This window comes from Rutilus rutilus, assembly GCF_951802725.1.
Source record: "Rutilus rutilus genome assembly, chromosome: 13".
NCBI classification, from domain to species: domain Eukaryota; kingdom Metazoa; phylum Chordata; class Actinopteri; order Cypriniformes; family Leuciscidae; genus Rutilus; species Rutilus rutilus.
The window spans coordinates 34,922,060-34,936,305 of record NC_140218.1 but is presented as its reverse complement, the minus strand read 5'-3'; the positions used below and the strand labels follow the sequence as shown (position 1 = coordinate 34,936,305).

The following is a 14,246-nucleotide window of genomic DNA, read 5'->3' as shown; positions in this document are numbered from 1 at the left end:
TGCTGTTTGCTAAATATCACGAATGATACAAAGCTCTTGAAATGATGTAAAGAATATAAATATTGTATGTTTTACCGTTTTTGAGACGTTTTGTAAAATAAACGCATGGCCTATTAATGTAAAATCACAACGAGTGGAAATAAAGTGCATCTGATCGTACGAATAACCCATATAAAAATAATGACCGCTTCATTTGGCACAAAGTCAAACTGGAAAATGCCCCATTCTGAAATATTATTTTTCCCCCCTTGCCCTCAATTATTTATAGCCTGTTTTTAAATAGGCTACCCCTGTATTAGGTCTCTTTTACGTGTATTCATATAGTAAATTATGGATATTAATAATAAAGGCAGTATATAACGATGATTGATGATAATGAGGTGGTGATTATCATGGAGGTCAGACAGAATCCTTAAACCAAAGATAAACCATAATTCCGTGTCTAATAGCTATATCCTCAACTTTTCCCTCATCAGTCAATAGTATCGCCTAATTCAGAGCCTTCGTTGATTGACGGCGTCGTGTTTTATAAAGGCGCGTTCCAAACACATGCACTAACTGTTATCTTTACTAACAACTGAGGAGACAATCTATTTATTTATATTAATAGACATGCGTTTTTAATAATACCGTGCAAAGCATTGGTATTTACGTGGCGCAGTATTAGAAGAAAGCGTCCAATACTGTAATACAGAAACAAATGTAATGTCAGAAACACTAATGCATGCACATTTTCTAATAAAATAATTGCAATCACAAATAAGCCATTGCTTTGTGGGTCTGTAGTGAATTTGTCTCATTCGGTGGAAATCTAATGTTGCATGCCATTTTTCTAACATTTTCACTTTGTTTTCACAGACCTTGAAATGTATTTATTTATTCATTCATTCATTCATTCATTCGTTCGTTTATCTGTTCTTTGTTTGTATCTATCTGCGTTAGAATAAAGAAATAAAGAGAAGTTGCAGGCGTGATTCGGCTGTGCTGAGGTGTGTGTGCGGGCTTTCTCCACTAGGGGCGTCGCACTCTTGTAAATCTTTCGGCTGCTCGTTATGAAGTTACTCGGTTGGTAAAAGTGGTTCGCTTTCCGATTTCATCAGCATCACAGTTCGAGACATTTTATATCAAATCAAGCGCACTCGGACTCGCCTATCTTCCTTTTCTACTCCGATAGCCTGTAAGTCTCAATATCTATGTCATATCGTTGCATCAAGTGTCATTTTCGTTGTTTTATTTTATTTTTTTATTATTTATATATATATATTTTGCCATATTTTAAAGCATTGTTGCCTGCCTTTAAGAGATTTACAAATTATATTTTTAAACACTTGTTTTAAACTTTCACTTAAGCATGAATCTCTTAATTGTTTTTAAACGCTTCCCATTGGTAATTTATTATTACCAAGGTTACATCAGATTTATATAATATCTAATAACACTGTTTTTATTGGTTTGCGACATAAATAAAAAATTTTGCATTTTACTTTTGAAGCTGTTGATAACCAACAACCGACTGTATAATACAAGAATTAACAGTAACACCCTACATTAAGAAAATACATAGGCCTATGGGCAAGATGAAATTCATGACATAACGTTGACTGGAAATAAGAATAAGAATCTTCTAGAGAAGTGGATCTGTCATTGATATTATATCATTAGTGCCAAATTGGTTCAAGTTTTTATAGTCATGTCTGTTACATATTGATACCCATCTCTCCTAATAGATGATGTATTTTGTTTCCCACTTTACTCTTCTAGAAAGCAGAGCACAAGCCTTTCGCAACCGCCTGTTTGTGTCCCGTGAGGAAGATGACGAGGGAACAAGAGAATACTTTCTGTCTGTCTATCTGTCTGTCTCTCTCTCACACACACACACGCGCGCACGCGCATTGATCTGATGAAATCATGCAACATTAAACGTGCCTTTGCTTTTTTTTTTTCTAAAGTCGTCTGCAATGTTTTAAACTAAAACTAAAACTAAAAAAAAAAAACACAACAAAATCCACTTGTCTTCACAGTTCCAGAAGTGCAGATATACAAATATAGTTATCGATATTTCTTACTTATCGTGATGTCCACAGCTGAATGTCCTATATGTCCTTATGAGCGGTAAAAATAAACAAAAAGCCCTCAAGAACAGCATTCTTCCCAAGCCCACTGTCTCAGGCCTGATGCTCTCACCGGCACACGGTCCACAACGTCTCGCTTTGACAACTGCTCTTTGAAACATCTCTGAGCTGATTTTATTTCTCTTATTCATTCCTAAAATTCGTAGGATGGGAATCTCATTAGGCCAAATAAGCGTGCATCAACACTTTTTCCGCTGTCCATAAGCAAGAGGATCACTTAATAGATCATTAACCACCAATATGCTGCTGACAGGAGAGTTTTTCGGCATCTCCTCTCCATTAGAGAGAGAGAGAGAGGAACCAGTAGAGGCGAGTCTGAGGGAATCAGAGCGCGTGACTGTACGGGCCCGCGCGCGTGATGAGACGGGCCCGCGGTACCGGCGGACTCAACATGTTTCCTCCACTGAGTTATGATCTTTGGAGTGACGCGATATGATCTGACTTTTAGGGCTTTGTATTATTTAATATCGATGAAAGAATTCACTGTTGGCTTTGTAGTTGACGTGCAGATGCGATGCAGTGGCATTATTGTTTGTGATATGGGTGAGTAAAAAAATCGCAATGACCGAAAACAGGAACAATTACTTTTCATGGTAGTGGGGAAAAAAAGGAAAATGATACAATTTAAACAATTATTTATAAAATATATTAAAATAATGAATACATAGCCTATAGCCTATAATATGATACGCAGTGCTACGTGGAGTGATACCCAAATAATAAAGAAAAGAATACAATATAGGCTATAGCCTATTTTGTGCAGGTTTTGTTTTGCTGAATAAAGTGTCCGGACTGATTGGATTGCTGCGTTTTAGCAGGATAATTTCTGAGACTGTTTCTTAAAGTCAACTCTATTAATATCTGATCAAAGACATGTTAGGAAAAATGCAATATGGCAAATCGTAAAATGTATCAAAATGCGTCAAAAGTCAACAACAACAACAACAAATAAGTGTTTTGGGCGGAGAAGGGAATGAGGACTTGTTATTGAATAATTAACAACACATATATAGGCCTATAGATAGAAGATAAAGACAGACGCTGAAATAACGATAAAAAACAATATGTATTTTATTACGGTTAGTCACATTGGCATTATACTTATTGCAATATTTTAAGCACTTTTAATTAATAATTAATCTGTTTGTGTGCCTAACACTAACAATCAATAGGCTTAAACGACGCTGTAACCATGCCTGTTATGAAAGATGATCAAAGCGCTAACGCGCATTGCGTCTTTTACGCACGAACGTTTTAGGTCATCCAAGTTCACAGATTTATAAATTATTTCTTTATTCTCATTAACAGTTTCAATTTATTCACAGATAAACTCACTTATCTTACAGTCGAATAGCCCTGTGTAATTTAAGGCAGCAGCTGCGCGCGAGGTGAGCGCGGGGCAGTGATCATGCACGCCACATGAGGGCAGCGTTGGGTGAGTTTTCATCAATCCAGCGTCACGCGCAGCGCAAGACCAGCCTTTCACCTTTGAAAATTCAAAAGTCACTAATAACAAAACCATACACCTGATGGGTCTTGCGGGCGTCCTCATTCACAGACAACTTCAGCATCATCGTTAACATCATCGACAGCAACGACTCTGACTTTCTCCATGACGTTTTTGTAATATATATATTTTTTAATTAGGGGGGGGGGGGGGGGGGGGTCTCCCTTGAAAATCACATGAAAACTTGTTGAGCTGAGATTACTCCAAGCATGTTTGTTTAAGTGAGTAATTTTGCCACAAGCTCTATTATTGGAATTTAATAACAATTGAATATTGGTTGATGAAACAACCTGCAGTTGTATGTTTCAAGCTCATAGGCTATCTATTTAAAATAAAACAGGCATGCATAATCTCAAGGTTTTGTCTTTATTTTAAAGGTTCACTTAAACTAATTTGAAGTGTATGTTTTCATAAGAATATGTTATATCAAATATAACAGTACATGTTGTACTTTTTTTCTTTTACCATATCAAATCAGTACCACTGTCCCTTTCTTCATCCCGTCAGCTGACAAACACACAAACAACGATCATTATGCTAATTCCACCGATCTGACTGGTCGCCAGCCCCCTCTGACGTCACGCGCGCGCACACTATAACAGCGCGGAGAGGTCTGGCGTCCTGCTACAGTCTGAATACTCAGGAGTGAGAGCGAGCTGAACTCTCTGCGGTGCAGAGCTGGAGAAACACAGCACACGTCGCTGGCTTAAGGACATATTTCTGGAGTATCCGGGATCGGGACGGGAGCCCTTCTCCGGTACTCATTTGTGTCTTTTATTTATGCTTTGAGTTCGAGTGCGGCGACGGGACGCGAGAGAGAAACTTGACTTTTTTCCCCCCTTCTCCTTCTTCCTCCAGTCCTGCGAGTAGAGACTCCAAAAGACTGCAGCTGAAAGTCGAGGTCTGTTCGTCCATATGAGGCAAATGTCTTTTGCAGTGCATTAGTCCTGAAAGTTTTCTCTTTTTTTCTTTTTTTTTGCTGTTTGAACATTTCCGAGTGACACTGTATGCGCTCGAGCGCGTCGCGTTCGGAAACCCATCCAGAAATATTGCATGCGCAAAGGCAAAAGTCGGATTTTGCGACGTTGGTAAACACTTTGCTGAAGAACAGGGACACGATGAGCGCAGATCTCGCCATGGGGCCCGAGCTGCCCACCAGCCCGCTGGCGTTGGAATATGTCAATGACTTTGATTTAATGAAATTCGAGGTGAAGAAAGAGGCACTGGCGGGGCTCGACCGCTCCAATATACGGCAGTGCAACCGCCTCCAGCCGCAGGGCTCCGTGTCCTCCACTCCGATCAGCACCCCGTGCAGCTCCGTGCCGTCCTCCCCGAGCTTCAGCCCCACGGAGCAGAAGAACCATCTGGAGGAGCTGTACTGGATGCCCAGCGGCGCGTACCCGCAGCAGATCGACCCGCAGACGCTAAGCCTGACGCCCGAAGACGCGGTGGAGGCTTTGATCGGTGCCACGGCCCACGGGCACCCTCCGCCCCCTCATGTGCAGCAGCAGCTGCAAGCGGGAGGTTTTGAGGGATACAGGGGCGCGCATCACCACCACCACGGCCACGCGCAACAGCAGCAGCAGCAGCAGCAGCCGCAGCACCATCACCAATACGGCGCGATCCCGCATCACCCCGACGACCTGCCAGTGCACCCCGGCCACCACCAGCATCAACACCACCACCACCACCACCACAGTCAGGACCCCGACAGCCCGTCTCCCAGCTCGCCCCAGCAGCTCCACCACCGCCACCACCACCATCACCACCCGCACGGTCACCCGGGCCAGCAGGGTCACCACGGCCTGAACGTGGAGGACCGCTTCTCCGACGACCAGCTGGTGTCCATGTCCGTGCGGGAGCTGAACCGACACCTGCGGGGCTTCACCAAGGACGAGGTGATCCGCCTGAAGCAGAAACGCCGGACCCTGAAGAACCGCGGCTACGCACAGTCGTGCCGCTACAAGCGCGTGCAGCAGAAGCACGTGCTGGAGAACGAGAAGACCCAGCTCATCAACCAGGTAGAGCAGCTCAAGCAAGAGATCAACCGGCTGGCCCGAGAGAGAGACGCCTACAAACTCAAGTGCGAGAAACTGAGCGGAGCGAACGGGTTCCGCGAGGCAGGATCCACGAGCGACAACCCGTCCTCTCCAGAGTTCTTCATGTGAGTGCAGTGCGCTTCTTATGCCTGAGACTGAGACATTATACAGATACAGTACTGCTCCTATTAGAAGAATAACCCACGAGAAATAATAACCGCATATGTAATCATCGCCACCGACCTCGGCAACTAAGAACATGTTAGAATGTTTTCTGGGAAATGTAGATTAGTTGCTTGTAGTTATACTTTTACCCATTTTCGTAGAGATCTGACAAGAAAAGAAAAGCGAAGAACTGGCTTTTTTTTTTTTTTTTTTTTTGTATTTAGGATAAAACCTTCAGATAAGACCTTCTTTCCACCTGGTTTTGTTCTCGGTTGTTCATGAAAAAGAAAAAAGAAAAAGAAAAAAAGTCTGTGCTAAGCGAAAAAGAGAAACTTTGGACTTTTCCCCCCAACTTGGCTAGAAAAGTTGAGAGCGCCACAATATGCAAAACCTCCCTTACTTCTCCTGTGTAACCCGACAGGGGAACTTTATGCAACATCTCATTGGTTTATTGCCTGCTTGGTTATATATAGATATATATATATATATTAAAAAGAAAAAGGAAAAAAACGACAAAAACAAACACATAAATCTGCATTAAGATATTAATCCTGCATGCTGGACATGTATGGTAATAATTTCTATTTTATACATTCTTTCTTTCTTTCTTTCTTTCTTTCTTTCTTTCTTTCTTTCTTTCTTTCTTTCTTTCTTTCTTTCTTTCTTTCTGTTCATTATGTATCATAAAGAGCATGTTTTTGATCTTTAGCTCTTTTTGGGGGATATGAGACTGGCTCATTGTATGGGTTCATTTTGGACTTGTAAATATATGCAACAGCAAACCTACAAACCGACATCGAAGAGCTGATTGTTTTCCAACTTTTATGATTTGTTTCATGTTTTGGGAATTGATTTCCAGTAATGGGCATTTTTGCAGTTGCATTTAAAGTAAGCAAACTTTTTAAAAGAAGCGCACTTTTTTGGGGGGGCGGGGGGGTTATGATTTTGGTATTGGCTTTTTTTCTTTCTTTTTTTTTCATTTCTTCTTTTTGATTGTTTCTTTGTTTTGGCAGAACCGCGTTTAATGAAGACATGTGGCACACACAGGTGATGTTAAAGCACGCGCTTCATCTGAACTGATGCTCATAGTGTCATGTCTGATTGTAGCGAGACACAAAAGTGCGCGCGCGTGTTTTGTCCCCTTCACGCAGGCTGTTGCGTAATCTATTGCTATTCTATAATATAAGTAATTCTTATAGGTCGTATCTTTTTGATGGATAGGATTTCAACGAACGGGCACCCTTTCATCATCATCATTTCTTATTATTTTTATTTTATTTTTTTGAGCTATATGAGCTGCCAGTTTTATAAACCAACATTTCAAAATGTAGTTATTATAATCCAGCTCGAGGGTGTCAGGCTTCCTAAATCAGGGGTTTGTGTATTATTGCCTAACATGAAAACTACGCATGTATTTCAATGGAGAGTTTCAATGATCAATGTTAAATGTTTTCCTTTATTTTTTTTTCTGCCGGTCAGTAAAAAATAAGGGATTCAGGTTCTGCATAATCTCAAAATGAAAAATTATATGTCTCATGTTATTGTTCTTTTTTTTTTTTTTTTCTTCTTTTTTTTTTTTTTTTTTTAGTTTTGTTATTATGTCGAGATTCTGGTTCTGCTGGCCAGATGCATAGTTTTTATTTTAATGATTTAAATTAACAAACTTGTCAGATCATATTTGAATAAGCATGGTGCTTGCATCTAAGAAATGTTGTTAAAAAGTCATGCATTTAAAAATCTTTTTTTTGGTTTATTACTGATTCAACTGTGTTGAAATCAAATGTAAACTGCAGCAGCGGGTTGTTGTTCTGTTTGTTAATTTCATGCTATTATGAGGGGATCAATTTTCAAATCTGTTTATATAAATGGAAAAAAAAAGAATAAGTTCAATTCGGACTGTTCCATTCAGGCTGGTTTCTGTTTCGTTTTTGCTGTTTTTGGAAGAAATGGTTTCCTATTTTGCTTATTAAAGTCAGTGAAACGACATTGATTTGGTAGCAACTCATTTGTATGCGTCAATCCCTGTGTCTGTCCATGTTGCGCAAGATTTCGCTTTACTGTACGCCGCACTGTTATCGTGCATCACTTCAATCCAGTACAATCAGTTAGTCATCGATCAAGCTTATTGCAAATACGATGGAGGAACGATAATTTCGAGTTGTTTGTCTCTCGCTGAACTTTGAGCTCGAACGAACCGCATGCAGGAATTATGCGCTCTTAATATTAACAACGGGACGGATTAAACTTTGTTTTGTTTAAATATAGGCCTATTTATAACCCTTTGTTTGATAAGGTAAAATATCCGAGACACGCCTTCTTTTTCAAACTTTGAAATGCTCTTCTGCAGAGCGCGTTATTTTAGAAAGCTACATCAAATATGAAGGGGCGTTTTTGTATCATTTGGAAAAAGAAAGCAAGCTAAAAGCAGAATCCGTGCTAAGTCTTCCTCTCTCTCTTTCTCTCTCTCGGTGTGTGTGAAGGCCTTCGCTTGTGTTGCGACCTGCAGGATTTGCAGCGCCTCGCGTGCTGACTCGAGCAGAAATCCAGCGCGCACGTGCGCTCGGTAAAACGAGATCTTTGACCTTGCGCTCAAAGCCCAGACTGTGGGAACAGGACAATTAACCCTTCCGCCACTCAAGACAACACACTTTTTCACATTTATAACCAATTTACCGACTAGTGTCCATCTTTTTTTGGTAATATCTATACAATTCATAATAAAAAAAGCGCATGCGTGTTTAGCCCAGTGTGATACCACGATGATTTTTGCGATTATTGTGTTCATGTCACTGTAATACTAAAAACTATGCAGTTGTCACACTTGCAGTTTATTTTAAAACCAATTTCTGAATAGGAACACACCTGAAAGTCTTAACTGCGGAAAAGCTATTGAACATTTCCATCTTGATGCCCTTCATTAAAAAACAAACAAACAACAGATGCCGTTCAGTATTGTCTCTTGTCTTTTATGCCAGTGCAGTTTTATTGTCTTTGCTTGTTGCACCACTGCTTTTTACAAAGTATGATAATGTTGTAAGTTTAGGCTGGAGGTTTAAGATAGGTGTCAAAAAACAATGCAAACAAGAATTTGTGCAATTGACTCAAAAGCTAATCGTTGTTGAGATGTGACCACTAACCCCGCTGCTCATAGCCTGATTGAACTACATGCAAATGCATTGTTATCATTACAGTATGGACGTTGGAATTAGGGTTTAAAATAAAAGCCGTCCACCGATCCATAAAAATCCACTTTTTAAATGAAAATCAAATCAAATAAACAGCGCGTAGAGCAAGCACACATCCGATTAGGCACTGATTTCTAAACTACGTTCAGAAACGCGTGAGCGGTCAGCGACTCTCTCACAGACTTTACAGTAAGTTAAGCGTGTTGTGAGAGCTTTGCCACTCTTCTCCAGAGCATGAGAGAAGGACAAGGCAGAGTGTTGTTAGGATTTCCTGACGGTTTTCAGTTTCTGGTGTCAGAACATTATCTGCCATGTGTCTGCACAATCTCAAGGGCAGGGCGAAAGAACCGAGGCCTGAGCCAAGAGCACAACTCCTGCAGCAACCTATGTGAAACACCACAGTATTGCCTAATAATAATAACATTTCTTTTATATCACTTTTGTGTACATTTATGCATTTAGCAGATGTCAGACATTATTTACGTCGGACATGTCTCTGTGAATCTGGAATGCGCGATGATGTACGAAGTGAGCCCTGTTGTGAGAATATCAATTAAAATGTGCTGCAATTCTGTTTCACCGTTGTAAATATCGACAGAGATAATCGCGCACTAAAAGAAGGAACATGCATAGACAGACCTTTCCCATTCTCTTTAGGATTAAATGTTCAATTATTATGAAATTTTAGTGTCAAAAGAAAAAAAAATCAATTACACTCACTGTTGCTTTTGTTCAATAAGCTCGCAAATTGTTATCGATTCTTATCGTTAGCATCTTCTGTACATTGCAGAGTGGGATGCTGTTTCTTGATTTTTATTTATTTATTATGTATTCCTCTGTCTCTGTGCAAAGGTACTGTACGCAAAGACAGGCGGTTGAGAGAGGGTAAAGAAGGAATGAGTAAAAGGGGATAAGATTGAGAGAACGGGAAACGCATTGATGTATTGACCCCGATGCACTTGAAAGCCCTGAGAGCTGAGCGCTATTGGCAAGTGCTTATGTAGAACAGGTGTATGCATGAAACTGCACGGGCATGCACACAAATATTAGAACATTTTTTACTTATTTAGCAGTGATTATTTAAGTGTCAATGTTATTACAATGTTATAACCGTTTAATGACAATGTAATGTGTAATAAATCATTTCGATTTGTTCCAAAAACAAATTTACACGGAAATGTCTTATTCAGATTGTCTTATTTTGGCCAGTTTGGGATAATCACGTGCATATGTATGTGCATTAGTCAATGAATGGCTGTTCTGGTTTCAGTTCAGTGGGCCGCACGGGTTCATCATGTGTGTTTGCTCTTCCTAAAACTATTGCCTCACTTCTGATCTCCCGACTTAACCTCTAGAAATTATTTAAAGGCAGCAAATATTTAATAGGCTTAATGCAACAGTCAGTTCACCGAAAAAAAAAAAAAAAAAAAAAAACTGACACAATAAATATATACCTATAATTTGGCTTGAAAATTGAAGTATATGAATACAGTAATAACACAAACGGTTAGGCTACATGTTTCCCTGATAGCATCGTCTCTTGGCCTCTTCATTAGAGCCGTAGCGGTAGAGAACAAGGCCATGACCATATCATAAAACATAAGTCATATTTATGAGTTTGTGTAAATAGTTTATAACAATTATTTTATCGAATCATAAAAGAAATGAAAAAAGCTAATTCCTGAATTAGAGTTTTAATTGAGCTGGATGTAGAATTGTTTGTGGTATCTTACCACTTGTTAAATTCTATTTATATTCTCACTGGCCAGCGACACTAACTGTAATATGTACACACAGCCCTGGTCTAATAACATTTCCCTCAGTGGTGTCCGGCACACACCGCCCCTCATTAAACAAGTTGTAGACTTCCCTGCACATTTATAAAGAGGCATTTAGAAATATAAACTACTAACTATTGACATATTCCAAACTGTTTACTAATCTGGTTTACATCTGGACAGCTGAAAATACTATTAAAACCCCACCAGATCAATCGCAACATGGACATTGGTCTTTCATATTCAGTCTAATACAGGCAACCATCAAAGTTTATGCATAAAGTACATTCAAACTTCCAGTATGTAAAGCCATGACTGTAGCAAATTTCCAGGGGAGTTGCTTTTACAGGAAGGCCAGACATTCATCACAGGAAAACACATTTTCCTCACTCAACAATTCCAGGAGAAAGTTTCTCTCTGGCATATAAGCATGAGCGATGCCAGCGGACTGGACTTCCAGGGCTTAAGCCTCCAAACGTCTGTAGTAAAACCATGAATGTTTTTATTTAATGCGTTTCCGTAATTGTCCATTTTTGTAACCAATTAAGACCGTTTGGTCCTTTAAATCTGGTCATTAGATGTCACTAGTCACAGTTTAGACGACTGCGTGAAGTTGATATTGCAGTTTTTGTGTATGTCATTTAAATTACAGCACAGTGATGTGTTCTGCAGACAACTGAAGAAATTAGAGGAAACTGTGTGTTGACTTTGGTCAGAATTTATTTTCCAGAAGTAATAAGTACCAATTATTTCTGAGATATACTGTAACTCAAAATAAAGCGAATATACAGTTGTGCTAGATGAGTTTATTGCCAAACTTTAAGACAGGAGTCTGGCCTCCTTTTATTATGACAAAATGACATGAATCGTACAAACCGACAAATCAAACAGATGCTTTGCAAATGCATACATACTAGTGAGACCTTTTTAGTTTTAGCCACCATACATTTGAAAATGCAATTGAATAAAAACGAGTGATTTTCTTAAGTTTCAACTTTTGAGTAATTGTTTGAATTTCAAACTGATTGATTTATTGACTGATCCATGCATGCATTAATTCATTATGTCATTCATCTCACTCTGACCAGCTCTCTCTCTCTCTCTCTCTCTCTCTCTCTCTCTCTCTCTCTCTCTCTCTCTCTCTCTCTCTCTCTTCGCAATAGTTTGTTGCATGTGTTCGTGTTTTAGGTTTAGTTGCAAGGAAGCATGCTATAACCATGCCCATCGTCATCAACATCTGCAACTGCTTTGGAAGTGCAAAGCTTCAAGACCAATTAAAGAAATAGAAAACAACACATAAACACACTGATCTACAGGAGCAAGCTTCATCCACCATATGTGACCCTGGATCACAAAACTTCGCATGGGTTATATTTGTGGCAATAACCAACAATACACCGTATGGGTCAAAATTATTGATTTTTCTTTTATGCCAGAAATCATTAGGATATTATGTAAAGATCATGTTCCATGAAGATATTTTGTAGATTTCCTACCGTAAATATATAACACATGTATTTTTGTGAGTGAATGCAGCACAATCGCCAACATAAATGGACGACTTTAAAGGAGATTTTCTCAATGTTTCGATTTTTTTTGCACCCTCAGATTTTCAAATAGTCGTATCTCGGCCAAATATTGTCCTATTCTAACAAACCACACATCAATGGAAAGCTTATTTATTCAGCTTTCATCTGATGTATAAATCTACAATAATAATAAAAAAGAAACCCAATTGAAAATTGAATTTTGTGGTCCATGGTCACATATTAAGTTTTCCGTTTGTTCTTAAATCTCTACATTTAAATGATATATATGAAACAGAATTTACAACTCTACGTTCTGATTGGACGAGGCAAAGAAGTGAATATTGAGTAACTTTAGGCATGATATATCAGAGACTTTGTCTGTTTTTGCTCCATCAACGTCAGTCTCTGAACAGCGCACAGTAGTGGTGTTTCCAACAAACGGGTTGAGTGACCGATTCAACGACTCATGCATTAACAGTTGCACCTATAGGCATAACAGTGGACCCTGCAGCAAGATCGCTGACTACCAATGGGTGAATTGGCACCTTGACCTGGTGCTCCCCTCCCTTTTTTTTCCTTTGCTTCTTTTTTATTATTATTTTGTTTCAATTCGGTTTGTTTTGTCCTGTGACGGCACTTTGTGTCACTCTGTTTCTCATCCGTCAGTGTATATGAAAACATTTGGAGCTCTTGGCGTTATCTTACCCAATCATTTGGCATTTAGTTTGGCTAATCTGAGCTGAAACTTACCAACACTTACAGCAGAGCAAGTCTGAGCACTCCCACGATCATGGATCCATGTGTAAACAATAATCTGAGTCATGAACTGAGCTCAACCCAGTACAGTCGACGGCTGCCTCGTGTGCTGGCGGGATTGACCTGAATTGCGCATGAAGTTTGGGCAGATTGTAATTACACGGGGGAAAAGATTAAAGAGATTATGCTATTTTGAAGGATTATTTTTTTCAAACTAATAAGCCGGGCGGCCCAACCACAGCACTGGTCTCAAACAGATGAGGAGACAGTTAACAGGTGTCAGAAGCACAGCTACACATATGCTACACAACACCCCTCATGAATGCGCACTTGTAGCGTATCTCAAATCTTCAAATCGCAGATAAATAATGAAATTAAAGGCCACTTAAGTTTCTTAAAAGAGAGCACACTTTCATTACTGTTTCTTTACACACACTGTTAAAAAAGTTTTACTTTTAAACCATTGTTTTAATATTTTGTCATTCTTTAAACAAGTTCACTTATTTTTATGTGTTTACTAACATACTAAAGCACATGCAGAGTACTTGATTATAATTGTATTTGACATTACATTTAAAAGTAATATATTTTAAATGTACTAAATTGCATTTTTTTTTATTAAAAATGTGTAATTAAAAATATATTTGATGAAACATTCATAGCACTTTATTTTACAGTCATGTTCCCCATACATACTGTGTACTATTATAATAACTGGGTAATAACTAGGTAATAACCCTGAACCTACGGTACTCCTAAACCTAACCTTAACCCATGCAGTTACCTTATATTAACCAGTACTTTCTTATGCGAGTACACTGTAAGTGCACGTACTGTCAAATAAAGTAAATTACATACAAGTTTCAATAGAAATGTCATTAAAGTATTAGTTTACCATGCATGCTTGTCAGTCCGTTTTAACCATATTTCAAGGAAAATGGAAGTAATTATAAAAGTCTGTCAAAAAGCACTCTTAAGTTCAAGTATTTGCATTTAATTTAAACTTAAACTATAATACATTTTCATTTAATTGTAAATAACATGCAAATAAAGTGTGGAAAAATGATCCTGAGTTTGCATTTAATTATATTCTTTGTATATTATTCTAAAATGTACTGTACTACTTTTTCACAAGGGTCGACACGAAGCCAGATA

The 14,246-nt window shown here is 38.9% G+C and overlaps 1 protein-coding gene across 1 annotated transcript; it reads left to right on the top strand.

Moving 5' to 3' along the window:
• The first annotated feature begins 4,262 nt into the window (after nucleotides 1–4,262).
• Nucleotides 4,263–6,124, top strand: mafba (MAF bZIP transcription factor Ba). Its single transcript, XM_084428107.1, has 2 exons — nucleotides 4,263–4,396; nucleotides 4,498–6,124. Exon 2 carries the CDS (start codon nucleotides 4,647–4,649, stop codon nucleotides 5,805–5,807), a length of 1,161 nt encoding a protein of 386 aa, XP_084284233.1. The 5' UTR covers nucleotides 4,263–4,396; nucleotides 4,498–4,646; the 3' UTR covers nucleotides 5,808–6,124.
• The last annotated feature ends 8,122 nt before the right edge of the window (nucleotides 6,125–14,246 follow it).